At 43.9% G+C, this 27309-nt stretch overlaps 1 protein-coding gene across 3 annotated transcripts in view; it reads left to right on the forward strand.

Moving 5' to 3' along the window:
• Window positions 1-27309, forward strand: part of RAP1GDS1 (Rap1 GTPase-GDP dissociation stimulator 1) — a 136015-nt gene that overhangs the window by 49902 nt on the left and 58804 nt on the right. For all 3 annotated transcript variants that reach the window (XM_077277413.1, XM_077277421.1, XM_077277428.1), the window contains exons 2-4: window positions 5596-5703; window positions 25741-25863; window positions 26340-26465. In XM_077277413.1, the coding sequence (XP_077133528.1) occupies window positions 5596-5703; window positions 25741-25863; window positions 26340-26465 (357 nt within the window). The remainder of the gene's footprint in view (window positions 1-5595; window positions 5704-25740; window positions 25864-26339; window positions 26466-27309) is intronic.

The raw sequence follows: 27309 nt of genomic DNA on the forward strand, positions 1-27309 counted from the left end.
TACGCATGTGGCTAGGAAGATAATGCGGTTTTACCACATCTAATGAAAGTGTATCGGTAATTTACACAGCGGAGACTGAGCGTCTCCACTACATAAATTTACATGCTGCGGTCTGAAAAGAGGCGCCACATGTCCGTCTCTGCAGGTGAGCCGCGGGCATCTGTGAACGCATAGTGGACATAGGATTTCTTGAAATCCCATCCACTATGCTGTAACAGTTGGACGCTGCAGGTTGGACATTGAGGATGTACGCAGCGTCCAACCTGCAGTGTTTACTGACTGTGTGCACATACCCCAATATATCTGCAAACAGGAAATCACTTTTTCCTTCCCAGAAGCCTACTTTCAATTCGCTTTATTTTAAGTGACAAAAAAACGCATGTAAAAAACGCATCAAAAATGCAGGTGACCTGCCAGGGACCTCAGATGCAGATTTTACCTGTGCCAAATCCTGAGCAAATATTGAGCCATTCCTGACTGTGGAAACATACCCTTATGGTGTATGGCATGGTTTCCATCTGAGGTCAGAAGTTCAAATATCAGTCAGCTGTGAATTCACGAGCAGGTTGTTATTCCAGTTTAGATCAGTTTTTTGGGGGGTCTTTTTATTTAAATCTGATTGGTTAACTTGAAAAAGTGCTGGATGATTTTGGTCTATAAATATCCCAGTTTTCTGTCAGCTGTTCATTAAACCTGCAAAAGAGCAAAGCACCCGCCCACCCTCCATCTTTCTTCAACTTTATTTTGTCATCTATATATATGAGGCATCGTGATTACTCGCTAATCCCGCCCCCTGCACAGTAGCTCTGCCTCCCACCACATCACCAGACACAATACCGCCCCCCCACCCCATTACCACACATAATCCCACCCCATTACCACACATAATCCCGCCCCCCCACCCCATTACCACACATAATCCCGCCCCCCCACCCCATTACCACACATAATCCCGCCCCCCCACCCCATTACCACACAATCCCGCCCCCCACCCCATTACCACACATAATCCCGCCCCCCCACCCCATTACCACACATAATCCCGCCCCCCCACCCCATTACCACACATAATCCCGCCCCCCCACCCCATTACCACACATAATCCCGCCCCCCCACCCCATTACCACACATAATCCCGCCCCCCACCCCATTACCACACATAATCCCGCCCCCCCCACCCCATTACCACACATAATCCCGCCCCCCCACCCCATAACCACACATAATCCCGCCCCCAACACATCACACTATTATTAACTTCATTTTAAGTTAATTTCCCACCTGTGTAAGCGCTATTGAATGTTGTCATTATTTACTTTAGTTTAATCAGCAGCGTTAGATAGCAATGAGCGTGCCGAGCGTTAGCTGGCTGGAAACATCTAGTGATATTTATAAGTGGGGAAATTGCCCAGCCTGGCTGCGTGGATTTGGTCTTATGGTTATGGTATAGTTGCTATATATTCATTTATGGTTATTTATTAAAATTGAATCTGTTCCTCTTAATAAACCTCATGGCCTTTTCTCTATCCAACATTGGTGTCCTGGTGTATTCGTTCCGTCGGGTATGTCGGAATGGGTTTTGTTACCATGACTGGGGCACATCATTGTGACCACTTCGGTGCAGTTGTGAACAGAGCCTCATTTTACCATCAGCAATATTGTTTGGGCTCATATAGCGGTTGCTAGTAAGGCTCCCAATGCTGAACCATTCTCCTCAGTGCCGATGTGACCGTGTATAGCCTTGGATGGCAGAGACCCTTGTGTGTTCAATCCTTGCGGTATAAATTAAAGTTAATTAATACACCCATGTTTTTGCTTTCACTCTTGAAGGTGTCGTTGGAGGAGGATATAGCTTGTATGCTGAAAAGGACATTTCACACACAGTTTCTGAATAAACATGGTCATGGTAACTCCACATGACGCGTATTCTGATATCAAGACGAGATTCTAAAATAGTTGGTGGAGCTTCAGCCGCCATAATCCACTGATCTGTAGCAAACTACAATACAATCACATTGTCATCTTTATGTCCCAGTAGGCATTTGTTGTGTCTCCACAGGCTTTAAGTAAGGTGTTGGCATAACAACCGGGCACTGCGCAGTCCTAATGGAAACAGGCAGTTCTCTCTCAGAAATAACGGTCACCAAAATAAACGCTGTTAATCTGCAGGTTACTAGTGATTATTATGCTGGCTGGCGTCTGCACGTAGCCAAATGCTGGGGGGAGAAAATTAACTTTTATTACCCCCACAGCCTCTCGGTTTAAATCACGGGGGCGGCACCAGCACTGGCTTAGTGTATACAGAGCGACGGCCGTAACTGCGCCCCTGGCCCTGACTTACACTGGCTCTGCATTGAGGCCAGCTGTCAGTCTGGCCCCGGGGGTGTATTTGTATTTACTTGGACCAGGGACTGAACCAACGATGGTGCCAACTCTGTGACAGAAACGAGAACTACTGGGGAGAATAAAGGTTTATTTTTTTGTTTTGTTTTTTTTATCCCCAGCAGCATTCCCATCAATAAGTTTGATGTGTCACATGACCCTCTTCCCATTGAAAAAAAATTAAATTGGATCCAAAATGGCCGACTTCAAAATGGCCACCATGGTCACCACCCATCTTGAAAAGTTTTCCCCTCCCATATACTAATGTGCCACAAACAGGAAGTTGATTTCACCTACCATTTCCATTTTATTTAGGTGTATCCATATAAATGGCCCACCCTAGGCCCACCTAGTTGCCATACTGTACTCTGGCCAGTAGGGATCCTAAAAGTTCTGAATTGACTAATCCTATAGAGCAAGGAGGTGTATAAATCTGCAAAGGAAGCAGCAGCTTATAACCACGCAATGCTGTATGGTTGGTGGCCATAGTAATGTGCTCTATATTTTTTTTTGTATCATCCTCCTAGGCTATATATACAGCTAGGCCAATATAAAAGTAAAATGATATATCAGCCAGAATTGGACAAACTTTTAGCTTCTCACCCCCTATGTAAAGTCTGTAACCGAGCCCCCTAACCACAGTTTGCCTTTTATAATAAAGGACCCCCTCAGGCACCAGGTATACTTGTTGCATCTGTTAGCTCTTTGTTTCTATAGCTACAGCCCCATTCCAGAAAAAAATGAATTTCTTGAATTGGTAATGCATTAATAAAACGGCTGAACTAGGCGCAAAACTATATTTATTAAGATCACAAGTGACTGCAACAAAATCTGATGGAACAGGGAAACATGACGTGCCGTTTCCTATTGTCTGTTATCGGACCTAATCTATTGTGCATTAATCTGATGGATGAGTGTGACGCCCAAGTGCATGAGCCCTTGAGGTCTTCTAACAACCATGTTTTATCAATCTGATTTCCCAGTAAATGAACAATCGCCTCTTATCTGCAGAATCCTCAGTGTTGGGAGAGCTGGTTCTGAATGAACCAATGCAATTCACACTCCTAAATGTGTTTGTATACAGATAAAAGCTTTCTACCGAGATCATCTAAATCCTCATTAATTTCTTCAAACTCCTTTCTTCACAGTTTCTATGACATGTCTACTATAAAATTAAAAATGTGCCAGGTTTGTGCAGGTGGATCTACTCCCAGGTGCATTGCTGGATAATAGTACTGCCAAACTAAAACCGTATGTTGGATATCTAAAGAAGGAATACGGGGTGCAGCATAGTGTAGATATCCTTGTGTATTAATTATCACAGTGAAACTACCAGAGGCATAAAGTAGTATGCTCATAGTATGGAAACAACATTGATTAGGCCAAAATATGTTAAATCCGCGTTAACTGGACCAAAATTTGTGGACAGCCTTAATCCCTTACTGCTGACAGTAGTAGGGCAACCCCTTGTCGATCTTAATGTTTGCCCCCCCATGCAAATAATAAAGCTTATACTTCCGTTCCCGCGCCATTCCAGTGGTGTCAGCACTTGTGTTCTCGGGACTTATGTGCAGTTGTTATGAGACAGGAGCCATGCCCTAAATCACTGCTGGGGTCACTGTGCCCACCTTTGGACCTATAAGTAATCAAGAAGAGGTGTGAGAGCAGCCACAGCCCTCAATTCCTCTTGGTTATGTATGTGTCCGAACACGGAGACAGTGACTCCATAGGTGATTGGGCGCTAGGCTCACCTGTCATAACCGCACGTGAGCCCCGGGAATGCGATTGCTGACACTGCTGGAACAGCACTTGCACGGGCGGTGAGAATAAGCCTTGTTTATTTTCATGGGGGCATCACCGGCCGGAGGCAGGCGGCGAGGACAGGGAATCCCTGACCGGAGGCAGGCGGAGGGGCCGGGGAATCACCGTCCAGAGGCAGGCGGAGGAGCCGGGGAATCACCGACAGGAGGCAGGCAGCGAGGACGGGGTATGACTGAGAGAAGGCAGGCGGAGGAGCCGGGGAATCACCGTCCGGAGGCAGGCGGAGGGGCCGGGGAATCACCGTCCAGAGGCAGGCGGAGGAGCCGGGGAATCACCGACAGGAGGCAGGCAGCGAGGACGGGGTATGACTGAGAGAAGGCAGGTGGAGAAGCCGGGGAATCACCGTCCGGAGGCAGGCGGAGGGGCTGGGGAATCACCGTCCGGAGGCAGGCGGAGGGGCTGGGGAATCACCGTCCGGAGGCAGGCGGAGGGGCCGGGGAATCACCGTCCGGAGGCAGGCGGAGGGGCTGGGGAATCACTGTCCGGAGGTAGGCGGAGGGGCCGCGGAATCACCGAACGGAGGCAGGTGGTGAGGACCCGGGAATCACCGAACGGAGGCCGGGAAATCACAGACGGGGAGAAGGCATATACCACAGAACTTCTTCGCGAGTGGTACTAGCCAATCAAAACACAGCCACAGAGGAGAAAAAACAGACACCCATAGAGAAGTTCTGTGGCATCCGTTTTCAATGGAAAGTTTGCGTCTTTATAAGCAGGTGCCATAACTTTGGAACAGAGGAGCACAGAAGAATAAGAAAAACCGTTTCAGAATCAGTGGAACAGCGGCAATTCGAGAAGGCTTTCGTTTTCAATTAAAAAAAACAAGTGAAAGGGTACACTTTATTTAACATGTCTGATACTCTGCTGTCACAGGAGATAATCTTGTTCGAATGGAGCGTGCTAGCCTGTGGGAGAATCCGGAAGAATGGCTGTCAGCTCGACAAACGTTTGTCTGACAACTATCTCTTATAATTAACATACAGCCAAGATGCTAGTCAGAAGCTACAGTGTAGGAAGGAATTGTAAAGAAGCAGCAAATGGAAACCTTTACAAGGTGCAGTTGGAGAATGCATACTAACATCATGACCTAGATTACTTTTTCTTCTTGTGAAGATTTCCATATACTTAATTATAAGCATGTTTGCCATGTTTCTAGTGTAAAGGCAGTGTAGGTACCCAGTAGACCTGCTGTATGCATTGGTATTATGTTTTTAGTTGAGCAGTGTCTCTGTATGGGGTGGCGCAGGTCATTTGCTATTTTTTTAGGGATATCCTGACCACTGCCAATGAGAGGATTGTCATTTCATGGGTGTTCATCAGTTCTGATCATATGAACTGCACATGTGTAACAGGTTATTGGGCTGATTTCCTGTTTTATTGCTTATATTGCAGATAATTTAAGTGACACCTTGGAGAAATTGAAGCTAACTGGATCTGACTGCGCAGCTGACAAGTTAGATGGATGTTTGGATTGTCTGCTCCAGGCACTTGGTCATAACAGTAAGTTCCCAACTCATCTTTCTTATAATTACATGGTAACAAATGTGATAAAATTGATTTGCTGTTGATGCTCTGCACATATACCTGATAGAACGGGATAAGTGTGGTTTGTAGGAGAGATGGAAATCTTCAGGCAAGAACTACTTTGTGAATAGTAAGGAATATAAATCACTTTCTTTGTAGACTGGTTTCAGTTGTAACAGGATAACATAGTATAGTGTTCCACCTGGATGTCTTAGGATGCATTTTTTATTTCAGTTATTGAAATTAATGTTTTTCACTATGATCCACTAGTGCAACTCTTGACTGTGTAAACCTGACTCGTTTAGACTTTGGAATTAAAAGCGTCCCTTAGCTGGCAGTGTGCAAAATATTGTCAGGATAACAGGATCATGATCATGACCTTTTTAAAGAGGTAAACGAGGACGTAGTAAGATGGTAAAAACAAGTACAGACGAAAATGAAAGAGGTTACATGTAAAAATTCCATACATGAAACATATAAAAAAATATACACTGCAAATGTAAAACATACTGTGATATAAAACGTATGTGGAGAAAGCAATGGACCTAGTTATCCAATCCATACACAGTTATCCAATCAAATGTAGATATATTCTTATTTTAACACTATTTGATAGCATTAAAATAAGAACATATCTATATTTGATTGGATAACGAACCAAAAATATAATTATACAGTCATGGTCGAAAGTATTAGCACCCTTTCAGTTGTTCCAGAAAATGAACTAGTTCTCCCATTAAATTACCGTATATACTTGAGTATAAGCCGAGACCCATAATTTTGCCACAAAAAAATGGGAAAACTTAATGACTCGAGTATAAGCCTAGGGTGGAAAATGCAGCAGCTACCGGTAAATTACAAAAATAAAAATAGATACCAATAAAAGTAAAACTAATTGAGACATCAGTAGGTTAAATGTTTTTTGAATATCTATATTGAATCAGGAGCCCCATATAATGCTCCATACAGTTCATGATGGGCCCCATAAGATGCTCCATACAAAATACTCCCCATATAATGCTCCATAAAGGTTGATGGCCCCATAAGATGCTCCATAGAATAATATGCCCCATATGCTGCTGCGATTTAAAAAAAAAAAAAAAAAAAAAAAAAAAAAAAAAAATACTCCCCTCTCGTCGCTGGGGGCCAGGTGCCGGTGTTGCCGCTGGCTTAGGCCCCCGGCACTTGCGATATTCACCTGTACCCGTTGCACCGCTGCTCGCCGCTGTCTCTTCCGGGTCTCTGCAGTGACTGTTCAGCAGAAGGCGCACACTAAACACCTTATCACGCCCTCTGACCTGAACATCACAGCCAGAGGACGTGGAAGACAGAGCTCAGCGGTGGAATGGGGACAGGTGAATATTGCATGGCTTACCCTCCACCGTCATACTCACACCCTCCTGGCGCTCTCTCTGCTTCTCAAATGGTCTGTCTCTCCCTGTGTTCAGCGGTCACATGGTACCACTCATTAAAGTAATGAATATGTTCTCCTATGCGAGTGGAGTCGCATACATATTCATTACTTTAATGAGCGGTACCACGTGACCGCTGAACACAGGAAGAGCTGCCGGCGCCGCAGAGCATCTGAGAAGCAGGGACGTACAGAGACTGCGTCAGGAGGGGGTGAGTATGATGTGACAGCTGCCAATCCTGCCGCTCCCCCGCCGACCCCCTGGGACAATGACTCAAGTATAAGCTGAGAGGGGCACTTTCAGCCTAAAAAAAATTGGCTGAAAATCTCGGCTTATACTAATTATTACACTTATTTTGTTATACACATGTTTATTTCATTTGTGTGTATTAGAACAACACAAAAGAGGGAAAAAAAGCAAATTGGACATAATTTCGACAATACCTCAAAAATGGGCCTGTCAAAATTGTTGGCACCTTTCCATAATTGACTCAATCTTTGCAGTTTGTGTGTGTGTGTCACACTAAGCATGTGGAATGCCCGCCATGGCTACGGGTACTCTGTACCGCAGTACTTAAAGGGGATGTCACGTTGGCGGCGACCTGGCCCGTGGCCCTGTGCGCCCAAGTAAAAGGGGAGTATGTGAATAAAGTTTGTGTTCATGACGCCACCTGTTCTCGGTCAGAGGTGACCGACGCTGCTTAAAGAGGTCCACTGGGGTGATGTTATGGCAGCTAAGATGGTATGGCTTCCCACAGGTGAAGCTGGGTCCCCAGGGCTCCCGGTGTGTAGATGAGGATGGTGGGCGGTATAGCAAGAAAGGGAGGACACAGGTTTGCAGTCTCTCTACCTGGTTTACTGAAGGATTCAGGCATCCACTGTCCAGGGTGCCGGATCACAGGTGCAGGTATGGTCCGGCCGGCTTGGAAGCGAGTTGGGAGTCCCCTTACCATGTGGGGTTAGAAGCCTTCCTCCTAGCACTGTGGTGTAGGCCCTTGCTGCTCTAAGCCTGTCACAAGGTCCTCACGTGTTCTCTCTGTCCTCCAGGTTGGTAGGACACTACCAGTACGACAGGTAGCTCGAGCCTTTTTACAGGGTCTCTATCATGACCCGGGCTCTATATGCTACTGTGTCCTCAGGTGTAAGGGCGGACAGGTGACATAAAATCCAGCTGTCCTGGGGGGCGTGTCCTAGCTGGCCATGTGAGTGGAAGCAGGGAAGAGTGCTCTCGCTGCCAGAAGGACTTAAAATCCTGTTTTAACCCTGATTTTCGGGTATACTTATCGAGCCCGGCTGGCTGAAGGTCCGAAGAGCACTGCGGTTCTGAACGGCGGCACCGGAGCTGGCAGCAATGACCAGGAGGCGGCAGAAAGATGCAGGACTGGGCGATGCAGGAGCCGGCCAAGATGGAGCTGAGGCCAGAGAAGACGCTGACAGGGAGAATGCAGCATGTCAGCGTCGCATGGAGGTAGCGGCGAAGCTACAGCAATATGCCAGGGTGGAAGCTGCAGATGCAGAACAAGGACCCAGAGCTGGAGCTGAGAAGGAGGCGGAGGAAGCAGGCCTGGTGCAGCAGCACGAGGTACAGAAGGGGAAGGAGAGAGAAAGCATGGTGGGGGCTAGTGGGGGATCTGAAGGCATATCACAGGCAGAGGAGCCGACCCTTAGAGATGTTATCACACTGATCTCTTCATGTCAGCAGTCCCTGAATTCCCTGGCCCAGCAGATGCAGGAGGTTAAAGGGGACACTGCACAGATTAATGCAGCCCTACAAAAGATGGACAAACGTATAGGAGTGGTGGAGGAGAGGGTGAGCACGGCAGAAGATCACATAGTTAGATTACAAAAAGCTGAGAAGTTCACCCAAGCAATAGCCGAGCTCACGGCCAAAAATGAGGATCTGGAAAATAGATCCAGAAGAAATAATATACGTATAGTGGGGCTGCCTGAAAAGACTGATGGGGAGAAACCCCACAGAATTTGTTGAAAGCTGGCTGCTGGAAAAAATTGGGAGCACAGTGTTGACAAAAGTTTTTGCGGTTGAACGGGCTCATAGGGTCCCACCACAGCCCCCTGGGGCAGGAGCGTACCCTCGTACCATGCTTGCCAAAATATTGAACTACAGAGATAGAGACATTATCCTTAGAAAGGCTAGAGAACTGGAGGATCTGACGGCAGGAGGACAAAAAATCGCCATTTATCCGGACTATTCCGCTGCGGTTCAGAAGCAACGGATGAAGTTTACTGGAATCAAGCGACGACTGAGGGAGCTGGGAGTGCAGTGTTCAGTGATGTTTCCCGCAAAGCTGAGACTGGTGGCTTTTAATAAGACCCACTTCTTCCTGACACCGGAGGACGCTACCCAGTGGATTGATACTAATGAGAAAAAGCTTAAGGGAATGGGTGATTGACATTTCGGCGATATCTGGTTGTGAATCGTTTTCTCTATCGCTGGCAGAGGGTTCTACATTTGTTAGCATTGGTTAAAGAGTTGAGCAACTGCTGAGGGTTTTGCTGGGTCATGTTAATTGACTGGCCAGAGGGGACAGTACCGTCTACTAAATATGAGGGAGGAGAGCTAGGCCAGGTACTGTAAATTGGTTTGGTATTTTTTTTTTATATATGTTCATATAAGTTTGAATGTTTAGATATATTAAAGTGAAAAGTTGGGGGGAAATTATGATTGCTATGGCAGCGGGATGCGAAAGGGGAGGGTTAAGCAGGTGAGAGTGCTCGCAATGGGCAGTGGAGCCCCACTCTTGATGAGAGAAAGAATGAGCTATATTGGGAGGGTTAGGGGGGTCAATTGGGTGGGGGTAGGGGGGGAGGGAGGGTTGGGACAGCCTAAACTTGGGAAATTGGATACCATGAGAAATGATGAGCCACATGATTGGGGATTGTACTAAAATATTGAGTTGGAATGTGAGAGGTCTGGCGGATAAGACACGGCGGACGGCAGTGTCAGGCTACGTTCACATTTGCGGTCCTCGCCGCAGCGTCGGGCGCCGCAGCGGCGCCGCATGCGTCATGCGCCCCTATATTTAACATGGGGGCGCATGGACATGCGGCGCACTTGCGTTTTGCGCCGCATGCGTCGCTGCGGCGCCCGCGTCGGTGCGCAGAGGACGCAGCAAGTTGCATTTTTGCTGCGTCCAAATTCAATGAAAAAAACGACGCATGCGGCGCAAAACGCAGCGTTGTGCATGCGTTTTGCTGCGTTTTTATTTGCGTTGTGCGTTGCGGCGCCGACGCTGCGGCGCACAACGCAAATGTGAACGTAGCCTTACAGTATGTTCGAGAACAGAAGGTTTCAATGATATGTTTGCTGGAGACGCATTTAGTGCGGGAGAGGGTGAATGTATTGAATAGGCGCTGGATACAGAGGGTGTACCATTCTACTTTTTCTACTTATTCTAGGGGTGTGTCTGTGTTAATACCTACGGGGGTGAAGTATGAGGAAGTGGCGGCAAAGGAGGATGTGGATGGCCAGTATGTGGTGGTAAACTGTAAAATTAATGGTGTGTTGATGTGCATTGCGGCAATGTATATTCCGCCTCCATACTCAAGTAAGAAGATAAGAGAGGTGCTGGAGAGGGTAGAGCGTTGGGGTCCATTACCACTTCTAATTATTGGCGATCTCAATAATATATGTGATGACTTTTGGGATAAAAATAAAAAAAACCCAGAATAGGACGGTGGGACATGTCACTACGTTTGGGACCTATGTCCGGGAAGTAGGTATGATCGATTTATGGAGAGTTAGACATACTGGGGAAAGGGGGTATTCATGTTACTCGCCAGCTCATGGTACTTTGTCTAGGATTGATTTGGCGCTGGGCAACTGTCTGATGGACACGATGGTGGGGGATGTGAGATGTTTGCCTAGGGCTCTCTCAGACCATAGTCCAGTTGAAGTGGAGTCTCGACCGGTGGGGAAACGAGCCGGGAGCAGGAGGGAGTGGAAAATTCACCCTTATTGGCTACATAATATAGATTTGGAAAAGATAAAGCAGGAGTTGGTGGAATTTTTTGAGATAAATGAGGGTAGTGTGGACGCTCTTACTGTGTGGGAAGCCATGAAAGCATACTTGAGAGGGCTGCTGTTTAGGGATATTAGCAGGTGTAAGCGGAAATCGAGAGAGGCAGAGAAATTGGCGCTTGATGGGTTGAGGATAGCCGAAGACGAGATGATAATAACAGGATCTTTGGAAGCTGGGAGGAGGTTAAAGGCAGCGCAGAGTCAGCTGGAGGAAGTTTTGCTGGGTAAGGCTGAAAGGAAAAGGGAATTCATGAATCTGGCTTATTACCAAGAGGGCGAATCTGTGGGTCATTTGCTGTCGCTGGTGGCTTCTGCCCAGAGAAGTACTTCCTTCGTCCATTCTCTGGTGTCGGGGAGCGGTATTACTGTCTCTGGGACTTCAGAGATTTTGGAGAGTTTCGCGGATTTTTATGCGGACCTATATTCCTCTCGGGTTGATGGGTCAATGGAGGAGACGGTGGCGTTCCTTGAGGAATTAGAGCTCCCAAGGTTGAGTGATATAGATAGAGAGGACTTGGAGGCTCCCATTACGGAGGAGGAGTTGGGTCGCGCATTGCAATCTATGACTAATGGAAAGGCGCCTGGTGTAGATGGATTTCCTGCCGAAATTTATAAAAACTTGGGGAAGTGTTGATCCCTAGATTGAAGGCGGTCCTGGAGGAGGCTAGGGATAGGGGAAGTTTACCGGCATCTATGCGAGAGGCCATAATAGTGGTGATTCCTAAGGAGGGGAAGGACTTGACACTGCCGGATTCATACCGGCCAATTTCCTTGCTCACCATATATGTTAAACTCCTGGCTAAGGTATTGGCGATGAGGTTGACAAGTGTCATTTCCGGCTTGGTGCATTCAGACCAGTCTGGCTTTATGCCCGATAGGTCCTCTGCGATTAATCTACGAAGGCTATTTATGAATTTGCAGCTCAGATCCGATAACTGTGGCCAGAGAGTTATTGCATCTTTAGACGCCCACAAGGCGTTTGATAGCGTGGAGTGGGGGTATCTTTGGCAGGTGTTGCGGAATATGGGGTTTGGACCGCAGTTCATATCTTGGATTCGGCTGATGTACTCGATGCCGATGGCCAGGGTCAGGGTGAACGGGGAGTTATCACGGACCATACAACTAACTAGAGGGACTAGGCAGGGGTGTCCACTCTCTCCTCTTTTGTTTGCTCTGGCCGTGGAGCCACTGGCTGCTAAACTTCGACGGCCTGATGAGATGACTGGGTTTAAATATGGGAGGATTGAAGAAAGGGTGGCATTGTATGCAGATGACATTCTTTTGTTTTTGGCTGACCCGGGTGGGTCCTTGGAGGGAGCCATTGGGATTATTGAACGCTTCGGATCATTGTCGGGACTTAGGATAAACTGGAGTAAGTCTATCTTGTTTAAGGTGGATGATGTTGGGGGGGAGCCACTGGAAGATGGGCGACTGAAGGTGACGAGCCAATTCAAGTACCTTGGCATATGGGTATCTATGCCTGTTACTGATTATATACATAGGAATATGACTCCAATCTTGGGTATTCTGAAGGCAAAAGTGGATGCTTGGCTTAAGCTGCATTTATCTGTGGTAGGTAGGGTGAATCTTATTAAAATGATTCTGATGCCGAAAATACTGTATATTTTGCATACTGCACCAGTGTGGATACCGCGCGGGAAATTTAGACAGATCAACTCTCTGTTTAGGAATGGGGGAGACAATATCCGCGGATTAGACTGGAGACACTTCAGCGACCCAAGGACGATGGGGGACTAGCATTGCCTAACCCTGAAATATACTTTCTTGCAGCACAGAGTCAGCATCTAAAGGGATGGGCGCTTGGAGCAGTACAGCGGTTGATGGAAGTGATGACAAAAAGATAGCCAGTAGTACAATGTTTGGAGGATGGATCCTTGGGAGCTCTGGGGAAATTATACCCGACTGTGTTGTTGATACTTAGGTTGTGGGGTAGATTGAGACATATACGCAGGATCACGGACTTGACGAGATTCTCTCCGCTATGGCATAACAATAACTTACAGGAGTTTGAGGCACTGGGGATACTGACAGAATGGCAGGTCAAAGGGATTCAGTACGTGTATCAGATACTTGAGCGAGGTGACTTAAAATCATTTTCCCAATTGCAGGCGGAGTTTGGTCTGGGGACTGCAGGGGAGTATCAGTATTTGCGGATGTTGCATGCTTTTAGAGCTCAGAATAGGAGCGGAGATATTAGAATTCAAAGAGATATAGTACTGGAGTATGTGTGTAATGAAGGGTCTACTGGGGGGGTTATATCTACTTTGTATAAAGATCTGCTACATACTTTCCTGTTGGGATTTCCGATAATGGCGAGAGCTAAATGGGAGAGGGATCTGGGTCCAATGGATAAAGAGACTTGGGAGTCGGTGCTAGAATGGGTCCCAAGACTGTCAGTGAGCGAACCATATAGACTGTCACAGCTCTATGTAATACATAGGGTCTATAGGTCTCCGATAATACTATATAAGGCAGGTTTGCGTGATAATTCCGAGTGCCCAAGGTGTAAATCTACGGATGCGGATATATTTCATATGATGTGGACGTGTCCGAGACTGGCTGCATTTTGGTTAGTAGTTTTGAGTCGTATGGAAGGTGCGTATGGATGTGTGGTGCCAAGAGATCCAATTGTGTGCCTGTTGGGATGCGTGGATGAGATTGGAGTAGATAGTAACCTAAAGATAGCTATTGCCAGACTGTTATACATGGCTAGGAAGGTAATAGCTCGAAATTGGATCAGGGAAGAACCGCCGTCAAGAGGAGAATTCCTACAATATGTGAAACAAGGCCTGACACTCGAAAAGGGGTTTTACAAAAAGAAAGGGAAAATCGAAGTGTTCAATAAACTGTGGTCTCCGTGGATCGCCATGGGATAGGGATAGGGGTATTATACAAATTGAATGAACTACGATCCCTAATTAATGGCATTGTAAAGTGTGGCTTACATTAGGGGATGGGGGATTAGTTATCCTTTTGTTTTACTGATGGAGGTGTTAAGCAAGATGGGCTGTCTTGTTGGGTTGGGGTGGGGGGGTGTTGGGATCAAAGGGAGTTGTTTGAAGGGGGGGGGAGAAAATTTTGTATTGAAAATACGAATGTAACATGTCAATCATCTTGGTATTCTTAATAAAAACCTATTTGAACTAAAAAAATCCAGCTGTCCTGACGGTTTCTGCTGTGCCTCTTGGAGTACGACACAACCCCGGTCTTCCGGCTACCGCTGTCTGCGCTCAGTCGCAGCTATTCCCCTAGTTCTTCGCTCTCCTGCGCATCTCTTTCCCTCCACGCTCTCTACAGCTTGTTCAGCGTTCTGTTCTCTTTCCTTTCAGGAGCTGCAGCACCCTCATGGCTGCACGGCCCCTCTCTCATACGCTCTGCCTCAGACTGCTGCAGTCTGCTGTCTGGCACTGACTGACTGACTTGACTTTCCCTTCAGACCAGAGTATATATAGGGGATCCACCCACAAGCTGGATCAGAGCTCCCTCTTCTGACCTGGAGTATGAACATGTTGTATGTTTGTGAAACCTCATAAAGAAGATCCTTCCTCGCTTTCAAGCCTGACATCACTCTCCCCGTGAGGAAAGCAATGCCACTGTGACAACCAGTAACCTGGGGTGTCACACATGGAGAACAGAAAGAGGAGAAGAGAACTGTCTGAGGTGTTGAGAAGCAAAATTGTTGCAAAATATCAACAGTCTCAAGGTTACTAGTCCATCTCCAGAGATAATGATGCTTCTTTGTCCATGGTTCGCAACATGATCAAGTTTACAACCCATTGCACTGTAGCTAATCTCTGTGGACAGCAGAGAAAAATTGATAAAAGGTTGCAAGACAGGATAGTCTGGATGGTGGACAAGCTACCCCAATCAAGTTCCAAAGAAATTCAAGCTGTGCTGAATGAAATGAAACACTATCACAGGAGACATAAAATAGCTAGGCTACAGTTTGCCAAAATGTACGTGAGTAAGCCAAATTCTTCTGAAAAATCGTCTTGTGGTCAGAGGAAACCAAGATAGAGCTTTTTGGTAAAGCATATCGTGCTACTGTTTTAACGAAAACGGAATGAGGCCTACAGATAAGAGCGCTGGATAGTTCTGAAGTGACCAGCAATGAGTTTGGATCTAAATCCCATTGAACACCTGTGAAGAGATCTTAAAATTGTGGTTGGGATAAGGCACTCTTTAAATATGAGAAACCTGGAGCAGTTTGCCAAAGAAGAGTGGTCCAAAATCCCATTTGAGAGGTATAAGAAGGCAACCAAACATTATGTTAAGGGTGGCAACAATTTTTTCCGGCTCATTTTTGGGGTTTTGTGTGAAATTCGGGTCTGAAATGCGTAGTTCCAATAGAAATATTTGACCTCCCCTGTGGTCCTCGTCATTTTGGCAGCGCTCACCAAGTCAGCATCATTTTTCATTTCCCACATGACCATATTAGAGTCTAGGTGTCCAGGGCTTTGCGGGCATAGCTGCAGCCATTAGTCTTTCTGTCTACTCCCTTGTCAGTATTGTGGCTGCTGCACCACATACCCAGGGGAGTGTAAAAACTCACAATTTTCTATCTTGTCTTGGGTGGTTGATCGCACTCGGAACACATTTCCCTCTCCCTTCTCTTTCAATCAATCTATAAGAAACCGTGACGTTAGAGAACAAATAGACCCGCCATACCCCTGTGATACAGTTGGCCAAACTGAGAAATATTCTTCTGAGACCAAAATTGGTTCTAACATATGAAAATAATGTTATATGTAAAGTCTACCTTTGCTGAAACTAGAAATGGGTTTTCGCTGTAGACCCAAATACTAGGGCTGGTCAGAGAATGAAGAACTGCTGTTCAGGAGCAAAATGGCTATTAACACTACTGTACCCGGCATATCTCCAATTCTGTGACCTCACCGATACAGCTCTTCTGTGCAGCTGCACTCTTATAAACTGCTGACTTTGGTTATGTTCCTTTTATTCTATGGCAGCCCATGGTACTTTTAGGTTAGTAAGCGAGTTTGGAATGTCTGTGGTTTTGTGCTTTTTATGGAAGAAATGACTAAGTCTGAAAGTAGAATATATTCAGGTATAAAAATAATTAAGACTAGTTTTGAGCATATCTACGGTACAACAATATTATGTCTTGCTTTAGTCATATTGTTCACTGACAGAAATGTGTTTAAAGCATCACTCCAGCTCTTTTTTCACCTCTGGAGTGGCACTATAAATGTAAATCCCCTTACCCCGGTCATATACTCCCCCTCCGACTTCTTACCTGTTTATGGACACTGTTCTGTGCTCCGATCGCACGGCGCCATCTTGTGACAGTAGCTTTTGCCTGGCTGGATGTCAGAAACTACGTCACAAGCATTCAATGAAAGTCTGAGCGCCAGATCCACAGCACTCCTTGAACATTGGAGCTTCGGGAAGGTCACTTTTTGCCGGAGACGAACCGGAGCGGTGGTGGAAACAGATGAAAACGCCGGAGGGGTGAGTAAGAGGGGACTTGCATTTTCAAGTGGTGCTTTACAGGGATCTCTTGATCAGAAATAGAATCCTATTGTAGCTCCTTTTTAGTTATACCTATATATAATCAAGTATTGCAGTCTTTATGTATCTGTATGCTGCATAAACATCATTGCAGGCTATACACATTTCACTTTACAGTTGCTGTGAAATCCTTACTGTTCTCTGCAATAATAACTATCTCTAGAAGACAGAAGAGGTGTCCATATTTAGCACAGAAAAGTTGGCTCTAATAAATCCTTTTAATTGGTTTGTCGGATGGTTGTGTAAAAACTTCTTGTGCTAAGATCATCTAAGAGCATGTGATCATTTAGCAGGTCCTGCAACCCCTTAAAGGCAATCTGTCAGCAGGACTTCACCCCCCAAAGAATGTATATGTGCATGTAGCTGTATCAAAGATAGTCTAAAAATGCATAAAATTGATGGGAGTACTTCTTTAAAAAGAACGCATCCCTGTCCCTGCTTTACCCAAAGCGCCAGGGCTAAATCCGCGCAGCATAGCTGATTGCTCAGCTTTCTCTTTACATTGGTAATAGCAGATAATCTAACACTCTCCTGCCTATTTATTAATCTTTCACATTATTTTAGTGAGGACACTTTATTTAATAAGCGTGAACGAGATGCATTGGCTCATATGTGTATCTGGATTTTATCATGGCAGATTACTGAAGGTAGCGCACTGCTCATATTGGTTCATTGTGTCTGATCTTAGTTTTGGCTTCTTAGTTGATTTTTAATGTTCTGCTCAGTTAATATAAGCTTAGCAGGAGAGCTGTCCTTGTACATTTACCTTGTTTTGGTACCCATCTGATGGGTTATTGTGTGGTGGCGTGTGTCACTTGGTTTTGCAGAAGGAAACTGTACATGAAATACTTTTGCCAAGTCATTTCTAGTGTTCAGTCTAGAAAATGTAAAGGGTTTGTCGCCTTTAAGAAAATCTGGTGCCCCAGGGAACAGTTTACTTTAAAAAAATAAAACATAGAAATATAAAACCTCTTTCCTCCCTAATCCTCTGGTTCAGCGCTCTCCACCGCTGCCCTGATATCACGTCGAAGATTTGTCAGCCAATCATGGAACTCTGCAGCTCTGCCCTTGTAGATAGACACCCCACTCGGAGCTGCTGAGCTCACAGATTGGCTGCCATGCTGGACCCCACCGCTATCACTACTAGGAACAGTGGCGCAGACTCAGCGGAGGACCTGGGGAAGGTGAGTAAGACAGTTTTTTGTTTTTTATTACAAACTGCACCTGGGGCCAGAATTATCTGAAAGGGCCCTTTGTTAGCCATACATGACTACTGCTTATAAGTCACTTGTCCTCTCTCTAAGACCAGTTTTATATGTTCATCATTCACTGTCTGAGTACTGACCAAGTCAGGAGTCTCATAAGCCAAAACTCTAGAGACTCAATGATACTGTTGACTCAGACCATGAATGATGGATGTGTGAAACTGAGCTAAGGAGGACTTGGTCTGTAGTAGCTCCTTGCAGTGTTATTCCTCATACATTAACCCATTAGGCAATGACTTCTCTGTACATCATATTACATGAAGGTGCTGAGCTCCATCCACATGCGGTAAATATCAGCTACATAGCCTACATCTGTGACTGTCAGCAATGGCCAGTGATGGCTCCTATCGCTGCTGTTTAAATGCCATGTCCTTAAAGGTTTAAAGAGGATATGTGTCCAGATCTTACAGTACAATTTGGTGTACTTAAAAATCCATGTCTGAATTTCTTTTTAATCCTTATTAAAAGTTTACCTGCTTAATATTTCAAGCTGGACTCCTAAAATACTGCTTTTATATTTCATGAGTAGACAGCCGTTCTAGTTTTTCAAAGTAAGTACACCAGCCTTGCCAAGCCTAAGACCTTCATTTTGTTATGTAAACTGTTTGTATTGTGAAATCTGATGACAGATGTCATTTCAAAGTTTTCTTGTTTTCACATCCATCTTGGATAGATCCTTTTCATTTGGAATCCCTTGAAAACTTAAAAAATGATCATAAAGCTTCACTTTTCTTATTGAAAATTTGTAAAATATATCCTCAGTTGAACACTTAAGTGTGCCTAGGTTTCAAAAATTGCTCCTTTAATAATGGTTGTATCATCTGTGGATATATTTTTTAACATTTTGGATAATAAATAAAAGTGAAGTTTAATAGATTTTTTTATTTTTCTATAATATATTGACTGTGTACAAATGAGGGATTGGATGGGTAGGCAGAGGAGGACTAGCTGTTCTTTATAGATGAAGATTTTATTATCTCTTGCACAATTAATATGTACATTTGAACCAAATTTGTAAGCAGCTTGCATATTACATGATTTATTTCCAGTTTATGGATAGAAATTGGATTGACAAATATTCACTTTACTATTTCTTTGTGAAATTTAGTTGTGCTAAGCTCAGTGATCGGCTGCAGCAGTGATTTCAGCTGTCAACGTGACTTTACTGGTGCAGACAAAGCACTGAAAAAAAGAGTTCTATAATTTAAGGGTCACTTTTGTAAAAGTGGAAACCCCCTTTAAATTACATGACCATCCTATTCCCTGCGTTTTGTGCCAGCTGGCATTTTTATGTACTGGCCCACATTTAAGAAGACTGACATGTCTTACGCTAGCATTAATATAGGAGTTAGTAGTTGTTTGCCTAAAATTTGTTAAGAAATGTGGTATTTTGGTATTTCAGAACATGCCCACTTTTCTTGTCCTTAGCCAAACTTGGCGAATGATTAAAAGAAATTGTCTGGCTGCTTTTCTGCTTACTTGGGGTTTAGAAGGCAGTTTTGAAGATAAAATAAGGTGATTTTCAGAAACATTAATAACCAATGGCAGCAGTAGAACTTGAGAAGTTATCTATTGAATCAATGGAAAATGTAAAAAAAATATTAAAAAAAAATACATTACAGCAAGTTATATGAATTATGTTTGTATGTATGTGCAGTCTCGGACTGGGGAACAGGTGAATTCCCCGATGAGCCCCTGCGCAAGAGTAACCTCCCAACATGTAGTTGGCACAGTACATTCACTGTATATACTCGAGTATAAGCCGACCCGAGTATAAGCCGAGACCCATAATTTTGCCACAAAAAACTGGGAAAACTTATTGACTCGAGTATAAGCCTAGGGTGGGAAATGCAGCAGCTACCGCTAAATTACAAAAATAAAAATAGATACCAATAAAAGTAAAACTAATTGAGACATCAGTAGGTTAAATGTTTTTTGAATATCCATATTGAATCAGGAGCCTCATATAATGCTCCATAAAGTTCATGATGGGCCCCACAAGATGCTCCATATTAAAATATACCCCATATAATGCTTCGTAAAAGGTTAATGATGGCCCCATAAGATGTTCCATAGAATATTATGCCCCATATAATGCTGCACAAAGGTGGTTGGCCCCATAAGATGCTCCTTAGAATAATATGCCCCATATGCTGCTCCATAAAGGTTGATGGCCCCATAAGATGCTCCATAGAATATTATGTCCCATATAATGCTGCACAAAGGTTGATGGCCCCATAAGATGCTCCATAAAATAATATGCCTCATATTCTGCTGCTGCGATAAAAAAAATATTAAAAAAAGGCATTCTCACCTCTCGTCGTTGGGGGTCTGATGCCGGTATCCTGAGCAGCCCTGCGCACTATGGGGGCCAGGTGCCAGAGTCGCCGCTGGCTCAGACCCCTGGCACTTGTGATATTCACCTGTCCCCGTTCCACCCCTGTGCGTCGCTGTGTCTTCCGGGTCTCTGCAGTGACTGTTCAGGCTGAGGGCGCGCACTAACCACATCATCGAGCCCTCTGACCTGAACGTCACAGCCAGAGGACGCGGAAGACACAGCCTGGCAGTGGAACAGTTGAATATCGCATGGCTCACCCTCTTGTTCCTGTGTTCAGCGGTCACATGGTACCATTCATTAAAGTAATGAATATGTCCTCCATGCCTGTGGGACTGGAGTCGTGTCCATATTCATTACTTTAATGAGCGGTACAACGTGACCGCTGAACACAGGAAGAGCTGCGGGCACAGGAGCCCATCGGAGAAGCAGGGAAGTGCAGAGACTGTGCCGGGAGCAGGTGAGTGTGATGTGACAGCCGCCACTCCTGCCGCTTCCGCTCCCCCGCCGACCCCCTGGGACAATGACTCGAGTATAAGCCGAGAGGGGCACTTTCAGCGTAAGAAAATCTCGGCTTATACTCGAGTATATACAGTAATTCATTTTGTACAGGCAGGTAAAAGCAGCATCTCATTCATTCATTCATTCATTCATCAGACTACCTAGTTTATCATAATAATATAAGTAGAGGTAAATTTGTGACAGAGGGTGATGTAATATTCGCATTTAGCTGAACAATACCCCCCCATAGTCAATAATATCTGCCACCCCAGTCTGTTACTGTGTTTTTGTGTTTACAATTACACTTATTTTGTTATACACATGTTTATTTCCTGTGTATATTGGAACAACACAAAAAAACAGGAAAAAAGTAAATTGGTCATAATTGCACACACAACCCAAAAAAGGGACCGACAGAATTGTTGCTACTTTTGGGGCTGTGGAGTGTGTGTCCTTCTTGGTGGAGTCAGAGTTGACATAAAATGGACCAACTCTGACTCTTAGGGCCCCTTTCCACTTGCGAGAGAAAAAATGGTCCGATTAACGGACCGAAAAAACGGAGGAAAACACACAGGTTGTTTTAATATTTTATTGCTCTCTCAATCCACTTGAAGACCCTCGCTTGGAAAAATAATAAACCAACAATATACATACCTTCCGTAGATCTGTGACGTCCCACGATGTAAATCCATCTGAAGGGGTTAAAATATTTTACAGGCAGGAGCTCTGCTATAATGCAGCTGTGCTCGTGCCTGTAAAACCCAGGGAATGAAGGTAATGTAGGTCAATGACCTATAGTTACCTTCAGTCGCGGTGATTAATCTGGCTTAATGTCACCTTACAATAGCAAGGTGACATTAACCCTTCATTACCCCATATCCCACCACTACACGGGAGTGGGAAGAGAGTGGCCAAGTGCCAGAATAGGAGCATCTTCCAGATGTGCCTTTTCTGGGGTGGCTGGGGGCAGATGTTTGTAGCCAGGGGGGGCCAATAACCATGGACCCTCTCTAGGCTATTAATATCTGCCCTCAGTCACTGGCTTTACCACTCTGGCGGAGAAAATTGCGTGGGAGCCCACGCCAATTTTTTCCGCCATTTAACTCTTTAATTTAGCAGCTACAGCGGCCAAATTTTGCACATACACACTACTAACATTAGTAGTGTGGAATATGCAAAAAAAAAAAGGGATATGAGATGGTTTACTGTATATAACCATGTCTCATATCCTGTCGGGTTTGTGAAAGAGAGCAAAAGCCGGCAATTGAATTAGCGGCTTTTATGCTATCTAGCGCTGCATTAAATATAAATATACATATATAGGTGTCTCACTGACATATATATATATATATATATATATATATATATATACCTATTCTATGTGTATATATCTACTCTATTCTAACCTGTCAGTGTGATTTTACTGTACACCGTGCTGAATTGCCGGCTTTTCAAAGGACATCGGTGCGTAAAAATCGGACAGAACTCGCATGGTGCGAGTGCTGTGTGATTTTTTTTTTTTTTTTCTCGCACCCATTGACTTGCATTGGCGAGTCTCGTCCGAGAATCGCAGCAATACGCAACATGCTGCGATTTTTTTTTTCTCAGCCGATCCAGATTTTTCTCAGTCCGATTTCGGCTGAGAAAAAAATCGCAAATGAAAAGACACCTATTGAATAACATTGGTCCGAGTGCAATCCGATTTTTTATCGGATTGCACTCGTCCGTTTTCCTCGCAAGTGGAAACGGGCCCTTAAAATACAGCTCTTGCAAAAATTAAGAGACCGCTGCAAAATTTTCAGTTTGTCTGCTTTTTCTCTTTATATGTACGGTATATTTTTGAGTAAAATGTAAATTTGTTCTTTTATTCTATAAACTACTGACAACATGTCTCCGAAGTTTCAATCAATACATTTTGTGTTTATTTTCTGAAAATGAGAAATGGTCAAAATTAACAAAAAAATGCATTTCTTGCAAACCTCAAATAATGTACAAAAAAAGTTCATAATCCTTTTGAAACAATACTAATGTTTTAACTGAGTTCAGAAATCAATATTTTGTGGAATAACCTTGATTTTTAATCAGTTTTCATGTGTCTTGGCATGCTTTCCACCAGTCTTTCACACTGCTTGTGGGTGACCTTATGCCACTCCTGGTACAAACATTTAAGCAGTTCTTCTTTGTTTGATGGCTTGTGACTATCCATCTTCCTCTTGATTACATCCCAGAGGTTTTCAATGGGGTTCAGGTCTGGAGATTGGGCTGACCATGACAGGGTTTTGATGTGGTGGTCCTTCATCCACACCTTCATTGACCTGGCTGTGTGGCATGGCGCATTGTCCTGCTGGAAAAACCAGTCCTCAGAGTTGGAGAACATTGCCTGAGCAGAAGGAATCAATCGTTTCTCCAGGATAACCTTCTATGCGGCTTGATTCATACATCCTTCGCAAAGAACAACCTGCCCAATTCCAGCCTTGCTGAAGCATCCCCAGATCATCACTGATCCTCCACCAAATTTCACTGTGGGTGCAAGACACTGTGGCTTGTACGCCTCTCCAGGTCTCAGTCTAACCATTAGACGACCGATGCATTTTTTTTGTTATTTTGACCATTTTCAGAAAATAAATACAAAATTGATTGCTTGGAACTTCGGAGACATGTTGTCAGTAGTTTATAGAATAAAAGAACAATTTACATTTTACTCAAAAATATACCTATAAAGAGAAAAATCAGACAATCTGAAAATTTTGCAGTGGTCTCTTAATTTTTGCCAGAGCTGTATATCATAATTTGGGTACAGTAGTTCAGTGCTGTATATTTGGAGAAAGTAAAGGAAATGTTCTATACTTGTCTGTTCTGTTCCTGATGTAAGGATCTCTGCTTTTAGTTGAGATGAATCTGTGCTGCACTTTATGTACATGCTCAGTAGTGAGACAGTGCTGTGGAGTCATTCAGGAGTCAACTTAATATTCGGTTGCACTTGGAATAAATAACTGCAGTCAATCACTTCCTATAACCATCAACAAGCTTCTTGCACCTCTCAACTGGTATTTTGGACCACTCTCCTTTTGCAAACTGCTTCAGGTCTCTCACATTTGAAGGGTGTTTTCTCCCAACGTCAATTTTAAGATCTCTCCACAAGTATTCAATGGGATTTAGATCTGAACTCATTGCTGGCCATTTCAGAATTCTCCAGCTCTTTGTTTGTCCATTTTTGGGGTCACTGGCCTGATGGACCCATGACCTTGGACACAAACCCAGCTCTCTAACACTGGGCACTACGTTGCGATTAATCTTCAGCTTTCATGATGCCTTGCACACAGCCAAGGCACCCAGTGGCAGCAAGACAATACCAAACATCTTTAAACCTCCACCATATTTGACTGAATGTACTGTGTTCTTTTTTTTCTAGGCCTCATTCAGTTTTCGGTAAAACAGTAGAATTATATGTGTTACCAAAAAGCTCTATCTTGGTCTTATCTGTCCCCAGGACACTTTCCCAGAAGGATTTTGACTTACTCGTGTACATTTTGGCAAACTGCAGGCTAGCTTTGTCTGTCAGCAGTGGGTTCCTCCTGTTATAGCGTTTCATTTCATTCAAATGTCAATGGATAGTCTGCGCTGACACTGATGCACTCTGAGCCTGCAGGACAGCTTGAATTTCTTTGGAACTTGATTGGCGCTGCTTATCCACCATCCAGACTATCCTGCATTGCAACCTTCATCAATTTGTCTCTGCCGTCCAGGGAGATTTACTACAGTGCCATGGGTTGTAAACTTCTTGATAATGTTGCACACTGTGGACAAAGGGGCATCAACATATCTGGAAATGGACTTGTAACCTTGAGATTGTTGGTGGTTCAACATTTTTCGTTCTCAAGTCCTCACATTTCTCTTCTTTTGATTGAGTCAACTTCTCCCCTTTTTTATCAGATTTCAAGTGTAATTTTTATATTGCCTACACCTGTTTGTTGCTACAGGTGAGTTTGAATGAGTATCGCGTGCTTGAAATAAAGTTGGTTACCCACAATTTTTTTTTCTATTTTTTTTTTTTGTGTGTGTTATTTCAATACACACAAAGGAAATAAGCTTGTGTATAACAAAACATGTGTAATTGCAATAATTTTCTTTGAGAAATACCGTACTTCGTTTTTTGGAACAATTTCAAATGGTCAACACTTTCAGCTATGACTGTATATATTAGGGAAAAGTCATGGAATTATGAAAACCACAGGATGGATAGACATGTTGATGATTTGCAAAAGATAAAGGAATGGAAACCACATTTTCAGAACATCTTGATTCAATATCGGCTGTGAGCACCAGGTGCAGAAATACAAGCACTTACACAGCTTGATATGCTATCAATGAGGTTATTAATGGTTGTCTGATTTATGTTCTGCCACGCTGAATGCACACAAATCATCAAGATCCGCTGCTGGCAACCCCTTTTGCAATTGCCAACAAATCACGTCCCAGATGTACTTGATGGGAGACAAGTCCAGAGAGGCTGCATGCCATGGCAGCACGTTTAGGCAATGCGGGCTGCTCACAATTGCACAAGCAACATATGATGTGGCGTTTTTGAGCTGAAAAAGAAAGGCTCCTGTAGCACTTTGAATACTTCGAGATGTTTTTGAAAAATTGTTCCCATTTTTTCATAATTTGCATGTCGTTAACGCCTATTGACCTTTTGATTTCCATAATTCTGCAATTCCTTCTTGCTCTTGCAGTATCAATGTTGAGGAGAGATTTTGTATGTATATGTCTGTGAGCTGTCTTTAAATCCATCTTAAGGAGCTGCTCCTGTATTGGTGTAATGCCAAGACAAGTGCTGTCAGCATGGCGCCTAGTCTTCTAGTATGAAGAGTTGTATTAATCTAGCAGAATATTGTTTTTTTTCTTTCAGATGTACAGAGCAGTGAAAAAATCCTTCAGAGCGGGAGTCTTCAAGTCTTTGCAAGTCTTTTGAATTCACAATCTTCATGCACAGCAAAAATAGCTCACATCATAGCCGAAATAGCAAAAAATGGTGAGGTTTTCCAAGAGAACTTTAACTGCTGGAACATCTTCAGTTTTTCACCTCATTTGTCCGTATGTTTTCATTCATTTTCATTTCATTTTCTTATGTAGAGATAGTTATTTCAGTTTACCTTTAGTTTATGACACTGACGTTTTATTCATCCCCCAAACTTCTGTATTTTCCAATATTTTGTCTTGGCCGGAGCCTCACTCACATTGTAATCTATTTGCGTTAATTTAATTAAGGGCATTTTTATTGTTACTGTACTTAGTCTAGCTATACAGCGTGATTTATATCCTAATTCAATGAGGGACTGAATCATCTACATTAAAATTTAAAGAACCCTCCGCCATAAACTAGACATTGATTTCTTCCTCTTCTGTTGTACTGTTAGAAATTGCCCACATGGATCACCTTTAAAGTTTCTAACCTGTTAATTCCTGTTAATGTAATTTATAAATGGGCATCGTATATTTCATTTTCAGAACAATTGCGCATCCCATGTGTGGAGGCAGGACTGATTCCACCTTTGGTGCAGCTCTTAAATTGCAAAGATCAGGAAATCTTGTTACAAACTGGTCGTGCCCTTGGAAACATTTGTTATGATAGCCGTAAGTACATCATGTTTGATTCCTGTAGTAATTATTGGTATCCGTTTTAGATGTACCAAGCCCGAATTAAGTTCCAGTGACCTAGAGACCCAGTGAGAATCCCATCAGAATGTTAATGGGTTACTTCACTGTGCATAGGTGATCAAATGTATTATCACAGGGGGCTCATTAATTGGGGGTGGTACACACACTCAACCACTGATCCATTCACTTATATCAGGTTTACTGAGGATCTGCAGAGAGATATTTATAATTGGAGAATAATCAAGAATGGTCTGTGCTACTTTACAATTGTAGAGCCCTCATTCAGTAATGCTAAAAAGAGTGAATAAAATAGGCCGTGTGTGCAGAATTTTATCAAGACTGGTATTTCATGCTAAAAACCCCACTGGCACAAGATTTGCCTAATTTATTAAGAGTCCCACCTCCATCTGTGGTCTACTTGTACACTAGAGAATTGACCTACGAGCTGGAATCCATTTCTAAAGGAACATTTTAGAAAATGTGTAGAGTGGTGATTGGCCACACATTTACAAAAAAGTCTGGCAGTGCTGACTACAGGTAATGGTAATACATTCTGTACTGTTTGGCTAATTGAAGGGAACTTGTCGCTAGGTTTCCCCAATATAATGTAGGACCAGCTCCTTTAAGACCTCTTGTATGAATGTCTTCCAAGGACATTTTGTTCTACTCTCAGACAACGCGGTCTGGTCCGATGGGCGTCTTGGATCTTGATCACCATCCTTTCTTTGCTTCATGTGGATGATGCGTCTCAGCAGCGCAGAGAGAAGTGCGGCTGCACAGGAGCGCGATGGAGGATGGTGTGTGGATGACATGGGACACG

This window comes from Ranitomeya variabilis, chromosome 1 (assembly GCF_051348905.1).
Source record: "Ranitomeya variabilis isolate aRanVar5 chromosome 1, aRanVar5.hap1, whole genome shotgun sequence".
NCBI classification, from domain to species: Eukaryota; Metazoa; Chordata; class Amphibia; order Anura; family Dendrobatidae; genus Ranitomeya; species Ranitomeya variabilis.